The following is a 14,909-nucleotide window of genomic DNA, read 5'->3' on the forward strand; positions in this document are numbered from 1 at the left end:
GTTAACATACAAATTTCTCAAGAGGTAGCATATGATCAAGAACCAATGGTATTGAAAGAAGAAATACAAGCTTCATTAAAGGTATTCAAGAAAAACAAAACTCCAGAGACTGATTAAGCACTTGAAGCATTCACTAGTCCATGCCAAGAAATCTGGAAGATAATTATCTGGCCAACCAAAGGGACGGTCTCCTATCGGTGTCCATTCCAAAGAAAGGGGATCCAACAGTATGGAAAAATTATTGAATGATCTAATTAATATTACATGCTACTAAAATTTTGCTAAAATAAGTTAAAATTTGTTGCAGCAGTACATCAATAGGGAACTGTCAGATATTAAGCAGGATTCAGAAGAGGACATGGCATAAAAGACAACATTACTGACGACAACATTGGTGATCTTGGCTGAACAGTTAATATCAGAAAGATGTTTACTTGTGTTTTATTGATTGTGCAAGGGAACTTGACTGTGTGGATCATAACAAACTAAGGAAAGCACCAAAGAGGATGGAACATCAATAATGTGCCCTACACCTGACGAAATTGTACATGGATTGAGAGGCAGTTATTTAAAGCGAACAAGAGAATACTATGTGATTTTAAACCAGGAAAGGGGTGTGTCTGTATTTCATCCTTTCATTATATTAGTCAATCTGTATACTATGCAAATAATCTGAAAAACTGGACTACATGATGAAGAATGCGACTTCAGAATTGGAGAGAGGTTTACTAACTACTTGCAATATGCAGATAACTCTAGCTTATTTGCTGAAAGCCAATGAGGATTTAAGCATTTGCTGTTGGAAGATCAAGGATTGAATCCTTCAGTATGGATCACAACTCACTATAATTACTGCAAAAAAACAAAACAAACAAACTAAAACCAACCCAAATTCTCACAACTGAATCAATAAAAGTTTTCATGATAAACAGAAAAAAAATGAAAATTGTTTAGAATTTCACTTTGCTTGACTCCACAGTCAATGTTCATAGAAGCAATTGTCATTAAAATAACAGACATATTGCGTTGGGCAAATCTACTGCATGAGATCTCTCTAAAGAACAAGGGTGTCACTTTGAGGGCTAAGGTGTGGCTGATTCAAGCCATGCTATTTTCTACTGTCTCATACATTGTGACAGCTTGACACTGAATAAGGAAATAGATGAACATATTATGCTTTGAATTATGGTGCTGTCAAAGTATATCGAAAAAGTAATGTGGATGACCAAAAGAACAAAATTCTGCTGTGGAAAGATGTACAGCCAGAATGTTCCTTAGAAGGGAGGATGGCAAGTGTTCTGTTTTATATAGGGTTGCCAGGATCCAAATGATTGTACCGACAATAACAAGATCAAAGACAATGTAGCCAACAGGAATTACTAACACCCAAATGAAGGCCAAACATGATAGTGGGACAAGAGGAAAATACAAGGAAATAGAGGAAGGAACTAGGAAGCAAAGGATATTTATAGAGGTCTAAATACAGGCGTGTACATATGTAAACAGACTTATATATAACGAGAGGGAAATAGATCTATGTACATATATTTATATGTTAAGTATTAAGGTAGCAGACAGATTGGACCTCAATGCAAGAACACTTTGTTCTAAACACCTAGCATTCTGTGATGCTTACCTTCCGGACATGATTGCTGAAGACAAAGAAGGTGCATAAGAAAAGGTGGGAAGAAAGTTGATGGTACTGGCTATCAAGAGATATAGCACCTGGGGTCTTAAAGGCTTAAAAATAAACAAACAGCCATCTAGCTGAGAAGTCACAAAGCACACATGGACGAAGAACACCAGCCTGTGCGATCACGAGGTGTCAATGGGATCAAAGAACCAAAACAAAAAAATCATATCAATGAGTGAGGTACTTAGTTTATAGTGCCAACCTGGCCTATAAACACATGTGGGGTTAATTGAAGGGCAGTGGGATAAATGGCTCAGTGAGCCTTGCCTTTCAAGTTCTCAGGTCTCTTAATTTGTTAGTTCCCTGCTTCACCTTGCAAGGCTCACTTCCCGGAAGAAATCCCCAAGAAGAAGCCATATGTACCTACCTCAACAGAGACGCCTACCAGCGCTGAGATGTGTTACATGTTCACTGATTTGGCTTTCCTCCTGCAGTCGGTGTCATAGTGTGTGTTTTGTGAGATGAAGGAGGACTTTATGGATTGGTGTTGGACATATGGGTTAATGTTGGACTTGTGGGCTTGGGCAGTACTGGGTTGGGATATTTCCTTGATGTGCACTTACCCCTTATAAAAGTCTCTCTTTTATACATGAGTTTCTGTGGATTTGTTTCTCTAAAGTACCTAGACTAACACATTATACCTAGACAAATACAATGAGAATAAGGGGGAGGGTAGAGTCGAAATCCAAAGCCCATCTGTTGAAAATTGAACATCTCCTTACAAAAGGTCACAAAGATGAAACGAGTCAGTCAGTGTACAGTATAGAACTGACAAAACATAACTTTCTTCTAGTTCTTTAATGCTCCCCTGCTCCAATATCATGACCCCAATTTTACCTTACAAATCTAGTAAGACTAGAGCGTGTACAGATAAGAGATGGGAACACACAGAATCCAGGACAGATAAACTCCTCAGGATCCAAGGAAAGGGGTGGGGGGAGGAAGCAGGGAATCAATCACAATTGTCTGCATATAATCCCCTCCAGGGCAACTGACAACAGAAAAATAGGGTGAAGGGAGACAGCTGTTGGTGTAAAACATGAAAAAAAAATTAACAAGGATTCATGAGAGAGGGAGGGCAGGGGAGAGGGGAAATGAGTAGATACCAAGGACTCAAATAGAAAGAAAATGCTTTGAAAATGATGATGGCAACATATGTACAAATGTACTTGACACAATGGATGTATGTAGGCATTGTGATAAGATCTGTAAAGAGCCCCTAATAAAATGATGCAAAAAGATATTTTCCTAGTTAAATTTATCTGTGTTTCTAGTGCAATATCAAGACGGAAAGTAGTAATTAATTTTTTGCTTTACGCCTTCAGGAACATAGAATGTCATACATTTCTATGAATGTTTTTAAGAAATATAGCTGAAGAAATGGGGCTTGAACTGACTAAGCACTCAGTTAGGTGCTAGATGTTACTAGTGAGCTTGTACAGTGCTGCATGTCTTCATTAATTAAATAGCCTTTTCAAGCGGTGCAAGGATGTAAACAGATATGACCTTGTGCAATTATTTTGTTTTTTTATAGTTCACAAGAGCTGTATATAATAAAAACAAGATTTGTAAAAAATGATTTGTCAATATGTATCTACCGATGACAAATGCATTTAAACCAAAAATTCATTTGTAAACCTTGTATATTCTCAGGAAGAAAGGAGAAAGAACAAAGAATGGACAGAGGTAGCACATTCTGAAGATGAGCGTGAGGACCAGGGTTTCGGGCCTGCATTTTCAACACATGCCATTGCAACTTGGGCTAAGAATACTGGGTTCGCATTCGCTTTTTGCCTGTAGAGCCGAAACTTATCTGCTGAAGTATTTTTCTTCAAGGGTAAAAATCTTGCAATGAAATGACTATAATGCTAGGGAGGGAGAGATATTGGAAAAAGGGACTTGAGCACATTGTGAAGATTCACAATTCTGAATGTTTGTAGCTTGAAAGTCTCAAATGTTTATCTTCATGAACTGCTGCCGTCATTTACTTATTCCATAAGATGCCAGATACTAGATAAAAACATAAGATGATTGGGTCATTGCATAACCTTTTTTGAAGAAATATTTGCATGGGTACCTGAGCAGTAGTAGGTTTCTAGGTTAGCATTTATATAATGGGTACTCCTTATGGAGAATGTGATAAACTTAAAAAAAATTTCCAGAGGGACTTTGTGAAGGGGACAAGGACAAGTTTTTTTTTTCAATGTTTAGATGACAAAGCATGCCACAGTTTTAGATGGCTATTTTACTAATTTTTGTGTGAATGGTAAAGTACAGTGGATTGCCAGCAGATTGCTTTATGTACAAAGAAGACGGAAGGAAATGTAGCACCATGTGGTATCTTGAGGAGTTGTTCATTTGGCAGCACCAAGTGGCTACACCCTACGCAGATAAGTAGCATTCTCATGGAAGGCGCTGGTGGAGGCATGTCAGAGCATCAGCAGAGACCACAATTCCTGATGGGAGATTGTGGATGCCCAACAGATATGGTGGTACTCAGCAGGTGCCCAGTGAATGATGATGGATGGTCAGGGGCAGATGATGATATCCCATTGGGAGATAATTAATGCCCAATGGGAGATGATGAATGACCAGCTGACACAGAGAATGCTCGCAAGTAATAGTGGACGCTTGGTGGATACAAACATACTTGATGAAAACCTGCAAGAGTTCTAGCAATGCCAAATGATAGTTGTTGGCTTGTTCATGACGACATGTGGGACAATTTCTGAGGAGTCCCAAAAGTATTTTTGGTGGAAGGTACTTCTAGGTGACTAGGGGACATGAAAGAGGGCAATGGAATTTTCTGAAGCCTCTTTGTTTGAAGGTACATTGAATGATAAACTAGTGAATTTATGGTATCGATAACAAGGTATTCTCACCTGTACCCACAAACTGTGATGCCTGAGGAAACCTTGGTTATAAAATGTCACAAACTTAGATGCTTTTATGGACCAGGTAAGTGATCTTAGTGAGTAAAACAGCTAGGTGTAAGATAATAAGGAGGGATATAAAATACATGAAAGATGAAAACCTACATAACATTGAGTGCCATTAAAATAATTAAGTTAAAATTACTGCCTAGGGAAAAACAAAACTCACCTGCAGGCAGAAGTCACCAAGTTCATGACCACCAGTTGACAACCTCTGATCTCTATGTAATGCTAAGAATCAATGTCCTAGAGCATAATATATCATTACCCGGTAATGTGATACTGCTTTTATACACATAATGAAATTGTTTCATCCTGAGAATGAACTCAATAATTACAAATCTTGAAAGATACTTAATGTATATGAGAGCATTCTTTCTTGCTATTTGTTAATCAATCAAAGAAAGATCAGGGATTCTATTTATCATATATTATTCCTATGAACTATCTCACTCACTGCCATGGAATCAATGCTGGTTCATAGGGACTGCCTATGGATTTCTGAGACTGTAACTATTTATGGAGGTAGAAAGGCCAATCTTTCTCCCACAGAGCTGCTGGTGGTTTTGAACTGCCGCCCATGTGTATCACAGTGCACTGTGTAATGACTGCACCACCGGGGCTCCTTCCTATGAGCTATAGCTTTTCCAAAACATTTAGGTCAATTTGGCTTCCCCTCCAGTAGATAAGCATTGGTGAAATCTCTGAAAATCCCCAGAAATGACAGTATGACATGAAAATTAATCTGAACTGTCAAAATATCTTGTCAAACTCTCTCAAATGTATTTTAGGAGGCTGGTTTTGAAAACAACTATCCTATACTAAGAAGCATAAATCTGTAGGAAAAAAGAGTGAAGGCTTAATGTATTTTTTACGAAATAAGAAGACAAAGTAATAAAATGGAGGATGACATATCTTATAGACAATTAACCCAATGCAGTGGAATAATGCAATTCTAAAGATAATTCACCATGATGAATATGCATGGCATGTCGTAATTTTATAGGAGGGGAGATGTTAAATTAACTGGTTCATATTTGTGAAGTAGTTATTCTTGGAAAGGATGTTTGAAATGACATGTAACATAAAACAATTATTAAGAACTAGGACTTTGGAGTTTGTTAGGCCTGTGCTGAATATTTAATTTTACCACAGGCTAGTTTCACAGTCTTGGGCATCTTAATACTCTGAACAATACTTTCTTCATATCGGAAAAATGAAATAACAATAATATCCTAGGTATTATCTTGTGAGGATAACATCGGCTAATCTGTAGTTTGCTGAATACCTGGGAAATGTATTTTCAATTAATGTTATTTATGATAAGTAAGAATATTAAATGCAATGATGTGTAGCCAGATACAAGTCAACTGGGTTAGTCCTCTCCATTTCAAATCTCCATTGTTCCAAATTTCCATGAATATATTTGAATGATTAATTAGCTTTGTAGCATCAACAATCCTATGCTGCATTATGGTGCCGGAACCTTTTTTAATTTCCATAAAACTTTAGTGAGTGACCAAACCCATTTTTGCTCAACAAACTCTCTATTCTAGCGATGCGGAAACCAAGTCGAATGCATTTACCTGTCCAGAAGGTCCAAGTTGAACAGATAATTGTTATGACTAGTCCGAATTTGGACTGCTAGGCAAAACTGGAACGACTTTTTAAAAATCTCAACATTGTTGTTATTTTGGCATTTATATATTTTAGTGATTTTTAAAGCTGGCTAGATATAAAATTTGCATTTTCAGCTTCTAAAAAAAGATGTTCTAAATATAAGAATGAGGGCTATTGAAATAGGCAACACCTTTCCTCACCAAATTATCTAGTATCTATTTAGACACTAGACACACAGATGGTTGACCTCGGTGGATTGCACAGCAGTGTGATGGGGAAAGGTTCAAAGTCCCCTGGATGCCTACTCTAGGACCTTTTAAACGAGTTACAAATGCATTGTGTCTGAAGAGGAATAATAGTTAACAGAATGAGGACTTGCGATGGCAGAAGTGTACTGAGGCAAACGTAATAACTTATGTGAGAGGCGTATAGATATTGTGTGATAATATACGGGAGAGAATCAGAAGCAGAGCCATTTAGATGAGCATGAAGGTTGAAAACATAGAGGGCACAGGTTTGGCCGCAATGAAGATTTAAACTGATGGTCTGATAATGCATGCCTTGGGGAAATGTTGACAATGGCCTATGAACCCTGCTCCCTCTATCCTGTAGCTTCAAAGTCCTCTGAGCATTAGAAAAGGTGTCCATTATTGCCTGCACCTGTTGCAAATCCTATTAATTATCACCCTCCCAACTTGCCACAAGTTTGGGGTAAAAGTATGTGTTGATTTTCACTGACTCTTTAAACCACTTGAAGGTACAAATCCCACTGTCCCTTTTGTCAGCAATTACAGGAATAAACTTGGAATTTTCTAATCAACCTGGTCTCTCTCTGACTTTCACTACAACAGTAATGGACATCCCTTAGCCTTTGTCTGCAGGCAACAGAACTGGCCCTGTGGGTTTCTGAAACTGTAACTTGGAATGAAAAGCCTCCTCCTTCTCCGGGAAGTTTCCACTGCTGACCTTGCAGTCCGCAGTCCAGTGTGTCTCCACTGTGCGACAAGGCTCCTCCGTGACATGTAGATAGCACACATTGCTGATGATAAGATGTACTACAAAAAGAAAGGACCAATGGAAATGTCCAGGGTCCTCTTAACTTGAATTTCTTATAAGCGGGCAACTCCTAAATTTTTTGATATAGTTTTTAATCTGGTCTTTGTTAATGAATCCCATTCAATCTTCTATTTCTTAGTAAGGGATTGAGGCAATGCATTTTTCCGACTTTTAGAAAATTAAAATCTTTCCCAGTTTTCATGGACAAGTTTTGTGGATATGGAAATCATTGTTCCAACCTGTTTTTATTTGAATTCAGAAAATATTTATTAAATATTGAATATCTTTAGTTAATTCACCAGTTAAAAGTACTCGACAGTAGATAGTTATTCCACTTTTGACAAACATCCATGTATGCAACCACCCCACAAGATAGCAGGCAGAGCAGTGGTTCAAACTCACCCGCAGCTCCACAAAACAAAGAGGCTGTCGGCTTCTGTAAAGATTTACAGACTCAGAAATCCTATAGAGCGTGCTTAAAAAAGTTTTTAGAGAAAGTCTGTAAATTGTAAAATTAAAAGAAAATCCCCTCTGACCAAAGAGCTGGGATGCATATAACCTTGTTGTCATTGAAAAAGAAACAGGTTAAAATTTAACACCATATCATTTGATCTCCCTTTTTATCCTTTTTAAATTTGTTCCAGGTTTTAAATATTTCCTGATCTTGTTATTGTTGTTGGGTTTTTTGGTTGGTCTTGTTTTAGTATGTTTACCTGTATATGAAACCAAGGCTCAGTAAAACCAAAGCGATAGTAATGGAATTAATGGTTTCTTGGGGGGAATGGCAAGGGAGATTGGGGGAAAGGGAGGAACTAACAAGTACAAGAAAGAAGAAAATATTCTAGAACTGATTGCAATGATGATTGTACAATACTTTTTAATAGGATTGATCTGTCGAGTTGTATGTTAAGTGAACTGTTTGTCAAAAACTTTAAAAAAGTATCAGAAGTTTTAAAGTCCTCCCCGAAGCTTGGACATAACCAGGGGTCGTTTTTCCTTCACTTGCGCTGGATTGGCCCCATCAACATGGCAGTTTTTATTGTTTCTGGAAAACTCTTACCAATACTATTTTTACATATAGATTTTATTCAACTTTAAAGTTTAGTGCTTTTATTTTTTTTTACATTTTGACTTCAAGATATTTTTTCCTAGTTTCAAATGCTTTGTTGAGATATTTCATTTAATTTGCAGTGTTGTGTTAGTTTTCTTCTGACCGATCACCCTCTCTTTTTTGCTCCCCAGCAAGAATGTTCACCAGGTACCTTGTTTTGATTCTCATGTTTTTATTTTCATTTTATAGTAGTTTGGCAAGAAGGTTGTTCACATCTCTAAATTTCTATGGCGATGGCTAACCATTTGGGGGTCATTTCCAAACTTCTAACTGAAGAGCTCATCATTCAGTGTAGGCAGGTTTGTTTTCTTGACTGGAGGGCTTTGGGGAAATGTTGAGGGCAGTAAGCGAGGGATGGTATGTCCTTAGATTTTGTTGTCTTCTTTTCTTTAATCTTATAATACTAACAATTTCCCCTGCCTTGTTTCCATCACTGCATTTATTACTTCATCTTTCCCTTACATATCTTTTTTTCTACATGCAAGATACAGATGGCAAACTGTCTTCTTAAGTCCTGTGCATACTGTTAAGTCCCTTCCCTGTCTAGGGAAGTCTTTCAATAATTCCACGCTTGGGTATATTTTCTTTCTTATGGTAATCATAGATTATTTTAGGCTTGCTACTTATTCTTCTCTTTTTTATGTATATATCCTAGGGGTTTCCTTTATCCACATAATAGCTTGTAATGAGAGCTTAATAGATAGCGCATTTTGATTTCCTATTGATTTTCTACTTGCCTATGACTGAAAATTTGGATGTCCTCCATACTTGGTGGTGCTATTGTCTAAGTTTATTTGTTCTTCTCTTTTATTGCTTAGGGAGAAAATGGAAGTGTTCGGTGATTTGGATTGATTATTTGGTCACCTGTCTCTCTTTTTTAAAGAAATGAAACAGCAAAAGATAAAGTATGGCATCTAAAATCGTTTCACTTTAATCACCTCTTCTCACATAATTGCAGAGCTGTACAGTAACAAAATATCTACCAAGGAAGTAAAACGCTGATAGTTTCAGGGTGAGGCATCCTTAAAACTCAGAGACGATGAGAGGGTTGCACAAAATTCATGGAAAATTTCCATTATCTCTTAATTCCATTTTTCCATGAAAATCTGAAGCCTCCCCTTATAAGAAAAAATATTTCTTAGCTGTTTATAGCATTCCTATTAAAATGATCTTTTGCCACTGTATGTTCTGTACAATATAATTAATTTTTAAGTGCCTTGAGAGGTTGTGATATAGACATTTTGAACTTTTTTTTAGGATTTGGAGACCTTATACACTCTCAATATTATTACATTTAGTGTAATTCCATTATATATTCCAGGGAGTAGGGGAGTATATTTTCATTTCTTTTATAAGATGATCATATGAGCCATTTAATTTATGTGGGGTCTTCAACTTCTTAGTAAATGTACTTTGAAGTCTTATATAGGCAATTGTAATAGTTCATTATAAATAGCCTTAACTGGAAACAAAGCTTATAGGGCAGAAAAGCACAATTAAAATCGATCATCTTTACCACTAAGTACATGGACAGATGTGTAGCCCCTCTAACATATTGAAAGTTTCAATTTCTGGATTTTCATAGTGATGATGGGAACTGGCAGGTATATACTTTGTAATTAATTTGGTTATCAACTGTCTCCTTGTAAAACCATGAGTTTAGATTGTATTAGAAAGAACTATAGCTATTAACCAGTGTTTATTATATTTCAAATACTTAGCTTGAAATATTGAAAAAGAATTACTCAACGTTTATATACTAAAGATGATGAGCCAGCTTTCTCCTCTTGGATGTAGTACCAAGAACATGCACCACTCAGAAATCAGATGTGTGAGATATTTCCCAAATGCTAAATGTAAGTTCAAAACCACCAGTTGCTTTGCAGGCTCCATGGGAGAAAGATGAGGCTTTCTACTCACGTAAAGTATTACAGTCTTGGCCACTGAGTAGAAAGTCTCATCTTTTCTCCGAGGAGCACCTGGTGGTTTCAAACTAGCCCCAAGGGTCAGCCACTACTACAGCAGGACTCTTCTGTGGATACTACTATTCAAGAACTAGACAGGCTCTCCCCTTTGCACTTAGACTGGGTTTCTGGAGACAGCTGTCCAAATCGCCAGCATTGTGTGAACAACACTGGTTTAGTTAACAAACATGTCCAATTCATTTTCAAATGATATAAATGAAATAATGAGTGCTTACAATATAGTTCTTGACACCAATTAGGATAGAAAAATAAATACAATTGTACTTACCATAAAGGATTGCAAGCAGAGAGACTGGCATGACAAGTAGTCCCACCAACATGTCAGCGATGGCTAGGGACATTAAGAAGTAATTAGTGGCATTGTGCAGTTTCTTTTCCAAGCTTACTGCCATGATAACGAGTATGTTGCCACCGATTGTCACGATTATTATTACCACGATTGAAAGTGCTGGCCAGTTTTGTACCCCGTCTGGAAATTTGAAGCGTCCACCATCGGAGGAATTAAAAATGTCAGTTACTAGAGCTGAAACTGGGCTCACAGATATATCACATTGCCAAACCAATAGGCCAATTAGGTGCACACTGAAAATAAAGGAGGGGGGGAGACAAAAAACAAAACCAATAATGAGTCATATATATATATATATATTATTTTTCTTTTTATATAATACATTTTTTAACCTTCTGGAATTTTGTTTTTAAAAAACTGTCACTTCTCCTTCAATAATCACTATCATTGTCATCATTGCTACCTTTCCCAATTAAATCTCAGTATTTTGCTTTTTGTAACCAAATAATATTAACTCCTTTTGAGTGCTTACTAGGAGTTACAACTGGGCTTACTGATACATAAACATGTGTGCGCTTCTACAGGCATACACAGGAGGATAAGTTAAAAAAAAAGATTGCTAGTAGAGTCCCATTCATGCACATCATGATTTAGTACCAAAAAAAGTACTTAATCATGTCTCAAAAAATGTACACAAAAATCATAAGTTCTCTCTGAACAATTAACATAAATCATTATTGCTGTTTTATATTAATTTAATTGAAAATTATCAGTAGGTAAATAAAATCAAAACTTAGTTTATAAATCTGAATACATTTTAAAGCTATTGAGCTTTCACATCATTCGAAGATGTCCTATGACACCATCTTTCTCCCAATGGAAAGGAAAAACTTGGATGTGAATTCCAGAATTTTATTACAGAAGAGAGGTTGGTGTGTTTTCTGGAAGGCTTCGCTTCTGGCACATGGAACGATGACTATACACTGAGTTGATAAAGGTTAATGACTTAGGATATTTGCTCTTGGAGCTTCTCAAACCTAATTCGTCTTTTACTTCATCACTTTCCTTCACCATCTCCCTTCCCTTTAGTCCTCTCTATTTCTATTTTAATCAAAAATACATGAGATTATAATCACTACTGACATCGAGATGTTTCACAGTGATGCATATGAAAAAGAAGAACCCACCACTGAGGCACTTTCTCTTTATTCTACTCTGTAGAGTTTATCATGGGAAAGTATTTTTTTGGGGGGCGGGGGGAGGAACCAGAGAAGAGCCAGTGCAGTAGCAAGGAAATCAAAGGCTTTCACACGAAGTGATCAGAAAATTCACAGTCATGGGTCTCGTTCACCATGCCCCATTCATCAAAGAATAGGTTTGGAAGAAAAGGAATCCAACATTTGATGATGTCAAAAAGAAGATATGCTTGGACCAGATCAGATTTTAAATTTCTCAGTAATTGAGTCATATCTCTTCTCTTCCCACTTTTTGTTACATTCTACACGCTGCCTTTAATTAATTGGTGATTGCAAGAGAACATGAGGCCAAGGCTTGAAATTCAGTGTCAAGACTCTTCTGCTATATGTGGCCCTACCCATAATATCTATCGTCTATCCTTTACTTTTTTAATCTTAACTATTCTTTATAAGAAAAAAAACTCGTCATAAAGATATTTCATTCTCTTGGTTTCTAAGCTCATATATGATGAAAAAGAAAATGCCATTTCTCCTTTTGACATTTCCTCCATAGAGAAAACATTTGAACTGAGAAGTTTGTTATCATATTGCTTATTTGAAAAGATGAGCTGGTGTGTTAAAATTAAAATCGATTTGTGTTCATGTGTTCTCATTTATTTTTGAATAGGAAATCCATAATAGTTATCTTTGGAATAACAGCTATTTATATAGCTTGAGACAAATACAATGAAATGGTTATATAGAACATTTTAAAAATCAAATCAACCAATATTTTTAGAGTAGAAGGATAAGCAATAAATAACATCCTTACAGGAGCGTTTGCACCGCATTCCTCAGGTTCGCCATGATTGCTTCAGACTTAAGCAACCACAGTTGAAAATTGAGATAATCAAATTAAGGAACTGGATTCATCATATCACTTGTTTTCCTGGGGAGAGAAAAAGAAAAAGGAAATTAGTTAAAAGTTCACATAAATCCCATAAAAACAGATTAAATAGACTTAAATGTATTAACTTTGTCTTAACAATTGTTAATACCTAATTTAGCAAACAGGCAAGAATGTTATATTGAGTTAGTCCCAGAAGAAAAGGTTAAAGAGAACACATTCCATTTACTTACTAGTGTGCAATCACTGCAATTTTTCTAGCCTTTCTAGTAAAATCTTCATTTATGTGGGACATCTACTTAATCACCTCAAGATGGAGTTCACTTCCAATTATGCTTAAGAAAGAAACGAAGAATACATAGCTCTAAATTTACAAACAATGAGTGAAAAATTTGTGATGTAATCATTTAGCAGCATTGGGAAAGTGGAACTGTTTAATATTATGGGGACTTGGAAAACCAAACATTTTAGCATTTCTATAAAGTACACGTAGTTTGCACAACATACTAGTTGCTCTTTTCAAATCAAACTAATAACTTTATCGATACATTTTCATCGACTAGTAGTATGTTTCAGAGAACAACAGGAATATGGCAAAATAATTGGTTAAATTTCAGTTTTCCGCATTTCAATACTGTTAACCAGTTACTAGTTAAAACGTAGTATGTTACACTCAAGACATATAGGATCTGGTTGAAAACTGCAAACATATGGTCAATTGAACTAGACTGCTAAAATAAAAATCATTGCATTTTTTGTGCTTACGGAAAAAGACACGGGGTCTTCTAAGATATTAAAAGAGAACCATGAGAAGCCTTCAATGATTTATCAAAGTATTGCAGAAAATATCTATTTCATTTCTGTTGGCTAGGAGCCATTTGTCTCATCATGAAACCTGATTATATATTCACCGAGTAGATTATTTACCATTTAACGACTGACTACATTCAGTAGGCTAACATGGGACTAAGTTGACTAAGAATAGTCTGAATACAAGTTTGCTGAGAATTTCTGCTACTTCCCTTGTGGAAATGGTATCTTGATGGAGTGTAACTTGTCAGGGTTAATTTTGACATTGACATTGAGGAAATACTCCGGGGGAAATCAGTATAATAACAAAGATACTCACAAATTTTTCTACCAAGAGGTCCTAGCTGGAAATACAGGGGTTAGGCTTTGATATGTACCCTTTGGCCACTTCTGTATCTTCTATCTAGGAGTTTCTTTCTATTCCTTGCACCAACCAAATACCTTATTGTGGTGTTTTCTAGGATCAAAAAGTCTTAGGTGAATCAGGGTCATGAAGCTGCTTATGAGGGGAAAAATGTGGTGCTTGGTGGGTGGGGTGGGGTGGTGGGGTGGCAAGATAAGGTATTGGATAGCTTGAGAACACTAACACTAAAGATTTTTAAAATCTAATTTGTAAATTTTTTGAGGAATATGATAATCAACATCTCATGGGAATCTTTCTGTTGTGTTTCTGACACCTTGGAGATACTTGGAAATAAAATTTCACTAAATCAACTCGCATCTCCCTCATTCCCATCTACTTTAAAAACACATTTCTTGTTGCACAAGTGACACTTTTCATTTTTGCATCCTTCATTATCCCTTAACCTTCATTTATCAATGATGTCAGTACAATTCCCAATAAAAATCTTCCTTAGAATCATCTCCTTATGATGATACTGCATAAACATGAACGGGAGCATTTAGGAGCACAAAATTTGGTGTGGAAGGGAGAGAGATAGAAATGCTTAGTCAGACCATTTAAAATTATTTTATTGGGGGATTGTACAACTCTTATCACAATCAATACATATATCCATTGTGTCAAGCACATTTGTACATTTGTTGCCATCATCAGTCTCAAAACATTTGCTTTTTACTTGAGCCCTTGGTATCCCCTCCCTCACCCACCCTCCCTCCTGAACCCTTGATAATATATAAATTATTATTTTATCATGTCTCCCTTCACCCACTTTTCTGTTGAATCAGACCATTTTTTGTTCCATCCGTAAAATCTTGTGGAGGAAAAGATGAATCTATTTTTGGGGGGGTGTAGAAATATGAAATGAAATAGATGGTCAATGGAGCCACTAATTTCCATTTAATCAATTCTGACTCATGGTGTTTGAAG

At 36.3% G+C, this 14,909-nt stretch overlaps 1 protein-coding gene across 1 annotated transcript in view; it reads right to left on the bottom strand.

Moving 5' to 3' along the window:
- Window positions 1-12,729, bottom strand: part of HTR2C (5-hydroxytryptamine receptor 2C) — a 95,757-nt gene extending 83,028 nt beyond the window's left edge. Inside the window, exons 1-2 of the mRNA XM_075539274.1 lie at window positions 12,695-12,729; window positions 10,667-10,980 (exon numbers count right to left, since the gene is read on the bottom strand). Of these exons, the coding sequence (XP_075395389.1) occupies window positions 10,667-10,980; window positions 12,695-12,729 (349 nt within the window). The remainder of the gene's footprint in view (window positions 1-10,666; window positions 10,981-12,694) is intronic.
- Between the last annotated feature and the right edge of the window lie 2,180 nt (window positions 12,730-14,909).

This window comes from Tenrec ecaudatus, chromosome X (genome assembly GCF_050624435.1).
Source record: "Tenrec ecaudatus isolate mTenEca1 chromosome X, mTenEca1.hap1, whole genome shotgun sequence".
Classification (NCBI taxonomy): Eukaryota; Metazoa; Chordata; class Mammalia; order Afrosoricida; family Tenrecidae; genus Tenrec; species Tenrec ecaudatus.